Source organism: Dendrobium catenatum, unplaced genomic scaffold, assembly GCF_001605985.2.
Source record: "Dendrobium catenatum unplaced genomic scaffold, ASM160598v2 fragScaff_scaffold_1021, whole genome shotgun sequence".
NCBI classification, from domain to species: Eukaryota; Viridiplantae; Streptophyta; class Magnoliopsida; order Asparagales; family Orchidaceae; genus Dendrobium; species Dendrobium catenatum.
The window spans coordinates 2,914,290-2,929,069 of NW_021319483.1; the positions used below are offsets into that span (position 1 = coordinate 2,914,290).

A 14,780-nucleotide genomic window follows, 5' to 3' on the forward strand; every position below is an offset into this window, starting at 1 on the left:
TGACTTGTAAATATGTGTGAGATCAAGGGCGAATCGGGAGTGGTTTAAATGGACGGTCACTATTGAATCTCTTGATCGTGGACCGTTCGTTGGACATTTGAAGGCTTTGATGATGTCGAAATTTGGTGATCTTGGGATTGTTGGATTCGTCTCATCGAGACGTTCGATTCGAGTATAAGCTCGTGAAAATCGGAGACCGTTTGGTAACTCAAATTGTGGTTCGAATCTCCCAACAGCGCTTTGGGTCTTTGATTCAGACTCATTTGGGCTCGGATTGGGTTGGTTTGATTTTTCGATTCGGGTTCAGTATTTCCGAGACGCCTCAGTTTGAACTATAATCTCGCTGAACTCGGAAGTTTTCAATGCTCATTGAATTTAATTTTTGGAAGCTTAAACTATTCAAATTTGCATCGACAGATTCGGGCCTCGAATTCAAAAAATTTTTTGATGATATAATCAATATTTAAACATCTAAAATTTTAATATTACATGCATACTACTCATAGTTCATTTTCATATCAAATATGAGTGGTACAAATGAAATATATGAGTGGTAGGAAAAAAAATATGAGAGATATATTTGATATTAAAATAATATAGGATGGTATGTATGTAATATTAAAGTTTTGGGTGTTAGATATATAAATAGGATGGTATAAAGTAGAATGTATGTGAATTTCAATTTTATTATTTTATTATAATAATTATCTTAATTAAAATTATTTTTTTTAATAATAAACGAGTTATCTTGAACTTAAATAATAAAGTTTGAACTCAATTAATTAATCAATCTCAAATCAGGAGTGACTCGAGCTCGACCTGAGTCATTTACACCTCTAATTGTTTCGCTCGTATTATATCAAAAGACTATCCATCAAATAATTAGAATTGAATATATTGTTTCAGAATTTTAAAAATAAATATTTAGAATCATATAATTGAATCCAAATTAAAAATTTAAAAAAAAAAACTATGTTTTGAAACCCCCTATCACAGTAAGGGATTTTTTTGTTGCCTACAAAAGGGTTGTAAAGTAATCTAAATGTAGTTGTATTGAGAATAATAGTAATTTATATGAAGCAAAATAAATATAATGTAAGTTTTTGGTGCATTTGAAAGGTACCATCTAATTCATTTTTTATATATTTGAAATTTCTCAGATTTGGACGAATTCCAAATAAACAAGAAACTCATTGCAATTGTCACCGTCAACTGCCTGTCGCCATTAGCCAACACTGCTAACCACCCATCGCTGGCCACCATCGTCATCGGCCAACTACCTCCAATTCCCACCGCTTGGATGTCTGATGACTTACCAACCATCACCGTCCACCACTGCATCCTGTCGATAGCTGTCGGCCACCACCATCATCGACCGCTCACAGCCATCCACCACCTACCACATTGTTGCTCGGCCACGACCGCCTGTCACACCACCGATAACTACCATTTTATACTTTATATTGCATCATTTTATTTCAAACCAAACAAAAAAAACTATCATATAAATAACACTCATACAAATAAATTCAAAAGTGTTATAAGTATTAACCTGATTTACTAAGTATCCTAAAACAAATTACATTAAAACAAGTTTAAAAATTATTAATATATATATTAAATAATTTCAAATTAAATTTAACAAATTCTAACTTTATCTTGCCGTAATTTGAATTAAATTATTTTGATGTAATTTTTATTTTTAAAATATAATATTGATATATTTTTATATTAAGTCATGTGACGGTGAATCAGCATCGTCAGAGAGCCCGAATCTCGAGCAGGATCAGGCACTCGGAACATTCAAGCATCGACGGGAAAAGTTGCAACGTGGCACTTTCCTAATCGGAATTCACCGGGTTCGCTGTTTCTTGTGGCCAAGTGATTGGTAATGATAAATTCCCAAAAAGCCCTTATTATAGTATCAAATTTGTGTATAGACCATTATTTTCCCAAATTACCCTTCGTCGTCCACGTGCATGCTGACGCAAGAGCCGTCGGCAGCCCCCCATCATCAATTAGGGCCCAAGGGATTACATGTAGGTGCATGTGTTGATTTGATTTGGTTTTGATTGATTTCACTTGATCAAGCCATTCAAATAGTGTCTAGCAACATAGGCATTTATGTCCAAATATTTTGTCTAAAATTTTTTTAATATATTTTTTGTCTAATATTTTTTTAATATATTTTTTGTCTAACTTATGTGTCTATTGTGCTAATATTTAGGTTTGATATGATTCATGAATAAAATTGCTTTCAACATTAGAGCCTTGATGTGATGATGATGGTTAAATGATGATCTGGTGGTTAATCTCTAGGATTTTTATAGTCTTTGAACTCTTATGAATCTCAAGCCCAAGTCCAAGCTTCATATCATTTTTCATGTAGAGAGCATGAACATATTTATAAATTTTTGATAGTAGCATGACTTGAAAATATGGATAAAATCAGGAACACTTCTTCTAATGGCTGTATCGATTCACTTGATCATATAACGTTTGTTCAACATATAAGTGCATTGATGTGGTTGGAATCAAGCAAACTTGGACTCATTGGATTGGATTTGTTGAGACACTTGATTTGATTATAAGCATGCAATATTCATTTAGTCTTCCAATTAATATTATGAAGTTTTCAATTAAGCTTCAATTGATTGATATGGGCTCATTCAAAATTGAATTGTTGGATTCTTATTGTCCAAATATTCAATTTGACTACAAGTTTGTTGAAATTGGAATTCACATGGTCATAAATTTAATTTTTTTTAAAAATTCAATTCAAATATGCATAAAGAGCCATATCTAACCAAGATAATTTTCAATGATGTATCAATGCTATAGATAAGAATTTTGACTTCTTAAATGAAATGTGAAAAATTCGTAGAAACCATGTGTTTGCCTCAATTGTAATAATTCATTATAGAATAGGAGATACAAGAATCATATATTTCTTATAATTGAAGAAGTTATGTTTATTTACAATTGAGAATAATCATGAGATTTTCTTTGTAGAGATTGTGGAAATCTGGTGTCCACAAGTGGGTAGTTGAAACCAGATAATCAGAGTAAATATTGACAAAAGTCTGGTGATGCTTGTTGGCGATAGTCACCGTTGACGATAGCCATAAAATGCTAAAGAAAATTTTAGTTATCTTAGGTCTTGAACATTCTCCTTCTATAGAGAATGAGGCTCTATTAATAAACTTTTTGAGATTAACATTAGGTAAATTTGGTCATAATTCAAATCACTCTATTGTATTGTTTATTTTGATCCCCGTAATCGTAGGCCATTTATCAAATATTTAAATACCTTAATGATGTCAAAATCGAGTGATCTTCGACTCGTTAGATTCATCTTGTCAAAACACTCGATTTGACTGCAAGCTTGTCATAGTTGAAGATCTTTTGATTCATCGATTATTGTTCAAAAGTTTTCAAACATAATTTAAGTGCTTGGTTTGTGCTCAATTGGAGTATGATTGGATCATTAATATCATCAATAGGTTCGTCCCGTCAAAAAATTCAGTTCAACTATAAGTTTACTAAAATTTGAGTTCATATTATTCTAAATTTAACCATGAAAATTTTTAATTCAAAATTTATCTCAAGATTCATGTCAATTATGTAAATTTTCTGGAGCTGTATCAATTATAAATAAAAGTAGTTAAATAAATTTATAAGCATATGCCATTTGAATTTTTCACATGTAATTGTCTTCAAAAGCCTAGGCATTTGAAATTTCAAAAATATGGGGTCAAATATTTTCTCCCTTTTAAGGGTGAATAAAATTTAGACATAATGGCATAAAAATTTGTTCACTTAAAGTATAGTAAAATTAATAAAATCCTTTTTAATTTTATTTAGGATAATGGTTTTTAATTTGAATAAATTGTTATTATTGTAACAAGTCACTTTACTTATTTTCTTTTTTATATTAAAAGCAATACATATATATGTTAAATATTTTCATTTGTTTGCGTTAACATTATAGTTTTATAATATATTAATAAAATCATTTTAATTTCCTTTTTACATTAATTTATAAAATTATTTAATTCATAATTCATTAATACGAAAAGACACAACTAGATGAAAAAAATATTATATATATAATACTTTAATGAGTTTTATTTTTTTTTTTTGGGTTGGACTCATACCGAACCCATTAGGATTCTCCAATTTATTTCCAATTGGTGAGCTAAGAATTTGAGTGCCATCCTTATATGAGTTGCTATTTTTTTTTTTTTTAATTTGGGCGATAATTATTAGTGTAAATCAAATTTTCTTTATAGAGCTCATCATCTCTGAATAAAATTATGTTACTAAAAAATATAAATAAATTAAAAAATAAATATAACTAAACTATTAAATATTCACACATAATATTAACAATAAAATTATAAGATTTAGGTTTCGTTTTGGACAGTTTTTTACTGTTTCTTAAAGCAGCTTTTTAGTACAATTTTTTTTTATTTTTTATACTAAAAAGTTGTTTTAAGAAGCAGTAAGAAGTCCTCCCTAGTGAAACCTCAATCACACATATTTTCCAAAAGTAGTGGATACCTAACTCAGATTTATTTATACTTCATCTTTAAAACGTATCATCTCATGATGAAATTATAGAAGAAAATAAATTAATGATTTTATGTATCTCACATTAATGCACAATAAAGAAGGGAGAAGAAGATGAGGAGGAAAAAGAGTATCATTTGAGAAAGAAATTAATAAATAATATTTTTTGTGTGCTTCTAAAGGGATTAGGGGATTTCTTTAATATCTTCAAGAAGAGAGAAGTGTTATTATTTACCTTTCTATTCTAACAAGAGAAAATACTCTTGGTTATAACATTGACTCGGTTAAAAAGCTCGAAATCGGCTTTTTTATGATGCTCGTTTTTATTGTTAAATTTAAATTTTGATTTTTTTTTTTGTTGCAAATTAACTTGGAATGAAGGGAAAACAAAATATTTTTAACTAAAGTTTAAGTTTCACTTTGAAGTCATGTTACTCGTGTACATAGATATCTAAATGAAAGTTAAAATAAAAGCAAAAACAAATTAAGAAACCATCTCAAAGCAAAACCAAACAAAAGTTATAGTATTCAATCATTCAATACATTTACAAGATTTTAAGAAATGTACATAGAAATATTATAACTTTTTTGGGATTAACCCCAACTAAGAACTCAGAAAATCAAATTACATCTCAAGAATCGGCATGATTCATAAAGTAGCAAAGGCTAAATTTTCATGAGGCCAAATATGACCATCAACTTGATGGTTGCCATGTGCCAAGAGCAGAAAAATATAGAACATGTCCATAAATGTAATATGCGGCCATCCAACTATGGTTGCCAAATTGACCAACACAGTAAAGGATTTGAGGATATAATTAATTCATCATTGTTCTTATGTTGGGGTTAAAAAATTCTCGATAATATCATACAACAACACCTGGTCCACGCACAACAACAAGTACCAACAACACCTGGTCCACCTCTCACAAACAACATACAACAACAAGTATCCAAAAATGAAACCAAACTCTCACATACAAAAGAGAACATAAATACCACTTTAATCATTGTAGGATAATACACACTAATATGTACAACATACAAAATATACAACAAAAATCAAACCCTAATACTAAAGTTCTCTCAACACAGCAAATTCAAATTCAGTTATGTGCAAAAAACCACAAATCCTTAAATTATAGGAATCAGATATAAATAAAACTACAGGAATCAACAACATAAATCATCACAAACCTTCTCAAATGATTATGTTAGAAATACTAAAATTCTCTCACCCCCCTAATTTAACATTCTAGTTAGCATAAATAGTTAATGATTGTATCAAATGAAAACCGTCAAAGTTAACTGCATAAGTAGCACTAAAGAATGACATATATTAACATTGTTGTTTTGCACTCCATGAAGTAGCCAATAGGAAGATCATCACAGCAACAACATACAACTACATATATATAAAGCTTAGTCATTACATTAAATAATAAGTAATCATAAATAAATTTTACCATCCTAATTTCTTTTACCTCATAAAGTACTCAAGCAATTAGTAATAAAATCTCCACCTCCTCATCATTCTCTTCTTCCTAAAAAAAATGGCAACATCTTCATATATTCTGAAAGATATTCATGAGAAGAAAAAATATTGTCTAAAACAAAATAAAAAAACCAATTAATTACCTTCACCCTTCCCTTCAATCTGTAGTGACAACAGATCCAATTTGAACCACACAAAAGAGCTTGTATTGTTTCAACACCTAATTTGGAACGATATATGTCAACCACCCATTCGTCTGCACTAAAAGTGGATTGTTAAGCTATTGTACTTATTAGTCTGGATAAAATGTCAACATTCATTCTCAAAAGTACACAATATTTTGTTTGATTGCTTTTCCACCAAGCTATAACATCAAACTTTTGTCCTCCATTATTAATTTCTAATCCATCCTCCAGATATTTATCTAAATCAGATTTAATGGGTCTTGTGGTTGTTTTACTTGATACATACGAAGTGAAGTCATGCCAACCACTGTATTTCTTTGACTCATTATATGCGCTTGTCACTTTACTTGAACTGCTTGTGCTCCTAGAAGCCACAATGTTAATGCCTATAATATCTTCAAGTTCGGGCTCAACTATTAGAACATACTCTTTATACAACTCATAAAGAGAAGTACATACAAATGATACATTCCTAATGCTTTCTTCTCCTTGATATATCTTAGGATACACAAAGTTAATCACAACAAATTTCATTAGGGGATCCATCACTGCTCCAAATGCCATAAGTTACGTTCACCCCAATACTTGTCAATTTTCAGTTTCATATTTTTTGTCATTTCGACAATAAAGGTATCCGGTGAAGTGACGCCCTCATACCTTCTTAAAAGTACATATTTGTGAAAAGGAATAAATTAGCAGTTGGGTACTCCATCCGTGAAATGATATTTGTAGCTTCATTAAATAATCCCAAGACATCGCAAAGCCCAAGACATAGCAAACCCACTTTTTTCTCCAATAACATTTTTATTAACATCTTCCACTTCTTCTTTTTCGTTTTCTGAACGCTATCATTCACCCTTCCACCATCATTTTTAATTTCTTTACTATCTTTACAAATCTCATTGTCAATTAGAACCTCATTCACATGCTGAACATCGATATTAGATTGAGATTGTCCATGAACACTTGCATTTTCAATATTCATTGGTTCACTAAATTCATATGTTGTCTCTCTTGAGGTTGACATTCCAAAAATAAGTTAAAAAAACAAAATATTACTTTCCAAATTCCAAGAACAAATAAGCAATGAATTGGAATAGCAAAACAGTACTCCCCTAATTGAACATACACCCACTAACATTGAAGGAACTTCTAACATACATTCACTGACTACAACATAAAACCACTAAATTCAACATACATCCATTGACATCAAAGTACAATCACTTGCTTTAACAAACATCCACTGACTTGAACACACATGTACTGACTTCAACATACAGCTGCTGAGTTGAACACACAGCCACTGAGTTCAATTGAACAACATTAAAAAAAAATAAGAATGCTAAAAATCAGGACAAGAACAATATAATCAAACATGTATAATCAGCAGTTCAGCTTCAGCACTTCAACAGCAGCCCCTCGCTCCCCTAGTTGCCAAAGGACCATCCAAGAAGAGAAAGTCTGGTTATTAAGGGAAAAATGTAATCATCCATGGAAAAGAACAAAATGCCATCATACCCAAAATTTTAGAAAAACTAACGACAAGATGAACTATAATTGAAACTTTAAAGACAACAGCAGCAACAAGGCAACAAATCAAGTAAGTTCTTGTATATTCAAGTCAGTGGCAACAAGACAACATGGCTTAAAAAATAGATAACCCACCACCTCACTCCCCTGTTTTTCAATCGACTATCCAAGGGGAGACGATCTGCTTATTAAGCGAATAACATCATCATCAAACGCAAAAAAATTGAACCCTAGCCAAGTGAAAAAAAAAAACAAGAGAAACATATAAACGAAAGACAAAGCCCACCAACATCAAAGCATCAGAGTGACATAACAGAGGAGAATTGCAAAAAAGAATTAGTCGAGAGTTCGATTTTTTTTAATCCAATTGTAAAAACACTGGACAAAACTTACAGAGCTTTAAGGAAAATAGCAATCGCTTGTTGAGCTCATGATTTTCATACTCAGAAATCTCTCTTCGTCGTGTTAGGGCATAGAAGGAAAGTAGGACAATAGGTCACAGCTGTGTGCAAGCTTAAAGTCTCAAGAGTTACTTAAGAATCATAGAATAAGGTTAGGCCATCGAAGTTGTAAATCACTTATATCGAAAATCCAATGCTTGCGAGCAGACGGCGAAACATGTGCGAACTGTGGACCGTTCAATCAAATTATATTATCAATCAAGCCGCTCGATGAGTGTTTTGAGTCGAGCGGGTTCAGCTCGAAATTGAACTCGTATATTATACGTGCTCGACTGAAAGCTTGAACTAGAACTCAAAATTCGATAAGCTCGACTCACAAGTTTGTTAAAGAGTCGAATTCGAGTTGACTGGCTCCCTTACACCCATATAGCCTATCTTCATCCTGAATTTAAAAGAAAAAAATAAAATAATTAGAATGAAAAAGCAACCCGATGGAGGACTTAGGAAAAAAAAAAACCGATGGAGGACTTAATAGTTAATTAATGGAAAAGAAAAGGATACATTGGTCATGAGACTAAATTTGTTTTAGAACGTTGGAGGCCAGCCAGAGCTATAAAGCACCCACTTACCCGACGACTTCCTAAATATATTTTCTCCATCCTCTATCTGTTTGTCTCTCTCTGCTATTTCCTTCTCTTACGCGGAGCTGGGTTGGGATGGTAAGCCCTAACCCTAGGACGAATTGCACGGAATAATCCGAAACGGTGTTTCTCCCAATCATCAGGACGCGGATATAAGCTTGAAGGTGCGAAGCTTCAACATTTATCTGTCCTCTGTTACTTTGTGTTTGGTTTCTGGGGTGGATCTGAGATAGGCTTTGCGGAGCTTCTTGTTCATCTCTTTATTGCCCTTTTTGTCGTGGGAAGTGAAGGGAAACTATAGGGTTTTGCGGGATATCCTTGTTTGGTTATTGGCCCCGAAAAATTTTTTATATGGGTTTCTCGCTCTATTCGTATAATTGTTGTTTGACAGTTTGTTGGTATTCTTGTTCTTTCTTTTTTAAAATTCTTGCTGCTTTTTTGACATCTTTATAGTTGCTTCCTATTTTAGTAACTATTTATTGGTGTAATTATAATAAGTCGTAGATTTACTCATAACCATTCCTTGGAACGATGTCTTAGTCTTAGATTTGTTTATGTTGAAGGTGGAATCTTTGTAATTATAATTATTGTCAAAAATAAGTTTTTTTTTTTTAATTATGTAGGAGAGTTTAGATCTGTAGGATCTGGTTGGAAGCGGGTGGACTATGTTTATCGATGTTTGGAAACCATGAAGTGCTAATTGTTTGTTCTTTGTTCATTTAACTGCCCTCTAATGATCATATGCATTAAATTTACGATTTTGTAGAAGATTAGTCAATTTACAGCATGGTTGCTTCAATTGCTGCCTCTGCTTTCTTCCCGGCACAATCATCTTCTTCCGTGGCATCTGTGAAGACTTCAAAGATTATTGGTGAAGGTCCAGAGTCATTGACTGTTGGGGGAATTGTTGCCAAACCTGCATCATCCTCCGGTGCCATGCAGGTTAAGGTCAATGCTCAAGCTGTTCCTAAGATCAATGGAACGAAAGTTGGTTTGAAATCTGAGTTCCTGAAGGCTGAGGATGATGCTTCTTCTTCTGCCCCGAGAACATTTTATAATCAACTTCCAGACTGGAGCGTGCTCCTTGCAGCCATCACCACCATCTTCTTGGCAGCTGAGAAGCAGTGGACTCTCCTTGACTGGAAGCCACGGAGGCCTGACATGCTTGCTGATGCATTTGGCCTCGGGAAGATTGTTCAGGACGGGCTTGCTTTCAGGCAAAACTTTTCGATTAGGTCGTATGAGATTGGGGCGGATCGAACAGCTTCTATAGAAACTTTAATGAATCATTTACAGGTGAGCTTGGAAGGATATCTATATATTTGTGTTTGCATCTGCCTTTGAACCTTATGTTTTGATACCCCGGTTGCAGGAGACAGCACTTAACCATGTGAAGATTGCAGGCCTTATGGATGATGGTTTTGGTGCTACACCTGAAATGTCTAAAAGAAATTTGATTTGGGTCGTCGCCAAAATGCATGTTTTTGTGGATAAGTACCCTTCATGGTGAGTTCCTGCTCTAACCTTGCTGCTTTTTTCATCCTTCAGTAATAACAAATTGAGTTTGAGAATATTATATACTTTGATATTATATCTGTTACATTTACTGGCATTCCAACTTATGTCATTTCACCCAAAATTAAATTAATATATTTTTTTACAGTTTTGTTATTGTTTTACAGCTATACTCCTATCAGAAGATGTTATTGAAGGCATTTATGCCTATAGTCGTGCATTTATATATGCTCGATATGTGCTATTCTGTATGTTTCTCTCTTGATGTAAACATTATGTAGAGTAGCTGTTTGCTGAATGATATCTAGAGATGTCTTCAAGGTTTATCTATTCATGAATGATGTATAGAGATGTCTTCTGCTGGATTAATTTGGACATTTGATTCTTAGTATTCTTCGGTAGGAAGCAATATGTTTCGTTTCTTTCATCTGATTCTTAATATTCTTAATTTCTGTTGTTTGGGCCATGATCATATCAACTGTAGTGTTTGTTTAACTTGGGATATTTCTTTCACTTCCCATAAAATTAAGGTAATGTGAGCAATTATTGTGGCGGCCAATATCAATTCCTAAGTTACTCAGGAATGCACAGAACACTTGAAATGAGCAAGACAATTATAGTAGTAAGTTGTCTAGGGCACATGACCCAGCTGACTCAGGCTTATCTTACTAAGTTGTTTGATTGTGTGGCTCGAGTTGTTCCTTGACTGTTTCTCTTTTATCACTTCGGATCAAAATATTTGTAATAAATAGGAGGATTTATATACATATCACAAAAATTCTTAGGTATTTATATATGTAACACCTAAAGCTTTTCATTTACTTATATAACACTCAGTGTTTAAATCATATCAAAACGTATGCATGAGAATTTGTATTTGCAATTTAGATAATTTAATTTTAGTAGTATTTTTTATGCGATTTAGATATTAGAGTGTTATATAAGTAAATATAAATATTTAGGTGTTAGATACTTAAGTATATACGAATTTTGTGATATGTGTGTGAATCCACAGAATAAAAATGGGATAAAGAGCTAAAATATAAAGATATAAAGGGAGAAAACATAATCACGTGCCACAGTGTTTTAGGGAGACTACCTGGAGTCATTAGAAATCTATGTCAATATTTCATTGACTTGCAACCAGTGCAATCTAGAATGAAGTTTAATATAATAGAGGTCGATTTTTTTATAATGCTCCCACTAAAGAAATATTTCTAGATTCTCTCTTGCTCCCACAAGTCATTGATTCCGAAGCTTGATATGTAAATTTTCTTTAGCTGACATTGTGCCTAGAAACATTAAAAAAAAAAAAGAAAGAGCCTGACTTGTGCTGTTTTCCATTATATTTACTGTTCCTGTTGGATAACTTCACAACAGTACCGATCATTGGTTACTATAGTACTGGATTTGATATTTATTCTTTTTCGAATTGTGGAGGCAGGGCAGATGTTGTTCAAGTTGATACTTGGGTTGGTTCGTCCGGAAAAAATGGGATGCGCCGCGATTGGCACGTTATTGACTGTCAAACAGGTGAAACTATAGTGAGAGCTACAAGGTCAGCACCTTAACTTCTGTGTATAGCACAATTTTCGCCTATCACTTTATTTCATATAATTACTAAAGAAATAGACTTTTATGATCTACTCTTTGATTAAGGTTCCTTGTTTTTCTGTTATTTCTGTTCAGTGTTTGGGTGATGATGAACAAACAAACCAGGAAGCTATCTAAAATGCCAGATGAAGTAAGGGCCGAAATAGGTCCCTACTTCATAGAGCGCACTGCCATTATAGATGAGGATAGTAGAAAGCTACCAAAGCTCCATGATGACACAGCTCAGTATGTGCGAGAAGGCTTAACTGTAAGTGCAAGATTCAAGATCAGTGCTCTCAATTTCTTTTGGTTCAATGCGTTAATGTTCCATATTTTCTTTTTTTTCTTGTGTAAAACTACAGCCTCGTTGGGCTGACCTGGATGTGAATCAACATGTGAACAATGTCAAGTATATTGGCTGGATTCTTGAGGTAATAATTTGGATGCATTTTTTGAGGTTTACCAATGAACACGCATTGATTATTTTACCTCTATACCGCACAAAGCAAGTTTCTTGAAAAAAAAAATATATTAATACAGTTTCTTTGCATTATTTCATGTCACATGCGTTAGAATGGTTAATAATGGTTATTCAATGATTTGTGGTTTGAAAAGTCGGCATCATGTGTGGCTATATTGTGAATTTATCTTTAAAGTTTGGGGAACAGTATGATCTTGTCTTTTTTTTTTCCCTTTTCTTTTTTGACATCAAGTGCCTAAGCATAAATTGATTTTCAAAACTTTTATCAATATAGGGTTTGTTTATGGTTTTTAGTTTATTAATTTGCATTTCAGATTGCTGCCAGATTATTATTTATCTATTGCATTCTTGCCAATTTTCAGAATTTGTTGAGGCGAAACAGCTTTTACAATTACATTTAGGCTTCATTTGGGACAGCTTCTTTGCTGCTTTTTAAAACAATTTTCTAGTACAAAAAAATTCTTGAATTAGAAGTTTTTGTATTGAAAAGCAGTTTTATAAAGTAGCAAAAAAAAACTGATCCAAACGAAGCCTTACTTTGTAAGATAAAAGTAAAAAAGTTGTTTCCCAATTTTTATAAAATAAAAAAATTATAAAATCCATGATAGTTTTGAAAAGAATTATTTTCTCACAATGGCTTTTTAGCTAAAAGTTTACAAATATCTGAAGCCCCAAATGGACCCTACGTTAGCTGGCAACAACCACATGTTGGTGTTAACCTTCAATTTCTCAAAAACTAGCTCCATCTAATTTAACGCCTTCACATGGTTGAAGTATTATCTGAAAGCAAATCTTTCATAAATATAGTCATACACCACCGGTGGATTGGAACCGTTATCTTTTCTTTTTCATTTCTTTAAAGAACGCTTTAGCTTTTGCTCACTTGGTTTTGGACACAGGGAATAACAGATTACTTCTCATTAACATGGTACCTAACCCTACTTAGAATGAGTTATGATCAAGCAACTCTGATAAACATTTCTATATTTAATCACAGTAGTTACTACTTTCTGGTGAACTAAACAATTTGATATTCCCTCACATTGTGTAGATTTTACAAATCTCTCAATCAAAGTTAGATTTTTTATGTTTTTTTATTTGGAATTCTTACAGAGAATGAGTTATGATCAAAGAACTCTGATAAGCTTTTATATATTTAATCACGTTAATTACAACTAACTGGTAAATTAAAATTTTGATCTTTGTGAAGGATGCGTGGCCTGATGGTTGAAAAATAAATTTTTTTTTTCAGGAGAGTCCTGAGTTTGAGCCACTTGTTTTAGAATTTCTCACTCAATATTTCTAATAAAACTAATTGAAATTTCTTTCCATTCAATAAATTTCTGTAAATCCCTCAACCAAAGTTCAATTTTTATGAATTATTACAGAGTGCCCCAACTACCATTATGGAGAGCCATGAGCTTGCAGGAATGACTCTTGAATATAGAAGGGAGTGCGGAAGGGACAATGTGCTGAAGTCTCTGACCTCTGTCAATAACTGTCCCGGTGGGTCGGAAGGTGCCGGAATGGAGTGCGTTCACCTGTTGCAGCTTGATGGCGGCGATGAGATTATGAGGGGACGAACACAGTGGAGGCCCAAGAGCGCCCGGGTCTTCGACAACAAGGGGCCTCTCCCAGTAGGAAGCTCATGAAGTTTCACTCAACTTATCATCTTGGTTCTGTATCTGCTGCAGCAAAGAGATAGGGAGATGGTGAACCCAATAACTTCATACTGCTGCTCATGTTTATTGTTTATCTTGTTTATTTTTTTGCCTATGCTTGTAATTAAGCAAAAAGCTGTTAGATTTGTGTTCCTTGATGCTTTCTTCTTCTTGTGTGAGATTTAAGGGAAAGTTATTGTAGAATATTGGTTTGATGATAATCATGGCTATATGTTTTTCTCACAAATGTATTAAGTATTTGAAAGGAGATCACTAACTCTTGTTGAAGGCAACTTGTTTGATGAAATTCCATTGTATGATTATTTTTGGGATGATATAATCTATATAAAACAGAATGCTTGTAGAGCTAGCTTTTAGTTAATGTAATGTTGTTTAAATTAATTAGTGATAATTATGTGCTATTTAATTGTCAGAGATTAGGGTATCTTAATATTTGGAGAATGGACAATTTAAATAATATTAATGTGAGCAAAATTCAACATTATAAGATCTGAGCTTCTTTTAAATAAAATCTTTAAGCATTTGAAATTTGTTAGTATGATATTAAATAATTTGCGTTTAATTTGCTCATATTAATTCTTATTTTAGATTATTTTCATTAAATATTTTATACATCTATGTAATCATAATTAATAGTAATACTAATATATAGTTTCACTTAATAGTATACAAATTAGCATTA

The 14,780-nt window shown here is 32.6% G+C and overlaps 1 protein-coding gene across 1 annotated transcript; it reads left to right on the plus strand.

The window, feature by feature from the left end:
• The first annotated feature begins 8,829 nt into the window (after positions 1 to 8,829).
• Positions 8,830 to 14,409, plus strand: LOC110106288 (palmitoyl-acyl carrier protein thioesterase, chloroplastic). Its single transcript, XM_020836133.2, has 7 exons — positions 8,830 to 8,991; positions 9,594 to 10,123; positions 10,200 to 10,333; positions 11,787 to 11,900; positions 12,032 to 12,203; positions 12,298 to 12,366; positions 13,805 to 14,409. The coding sequence occupies exons 2-7, from the start codon at positions 9,614 to 9,616 to the stop codon at positions 14,066 to 14,068; spliced, it is 1,263 nt and encodes a 420-aa protein (XP_020691792.1). The 5' UTR covers positions 8,830 to 8,991; positions 9,594 to 9,613; the 3' UTR covers positions 14,069 to 14,409.
• Positions 14,410 to 14,780: the final 371 nt, after the last annotated feature.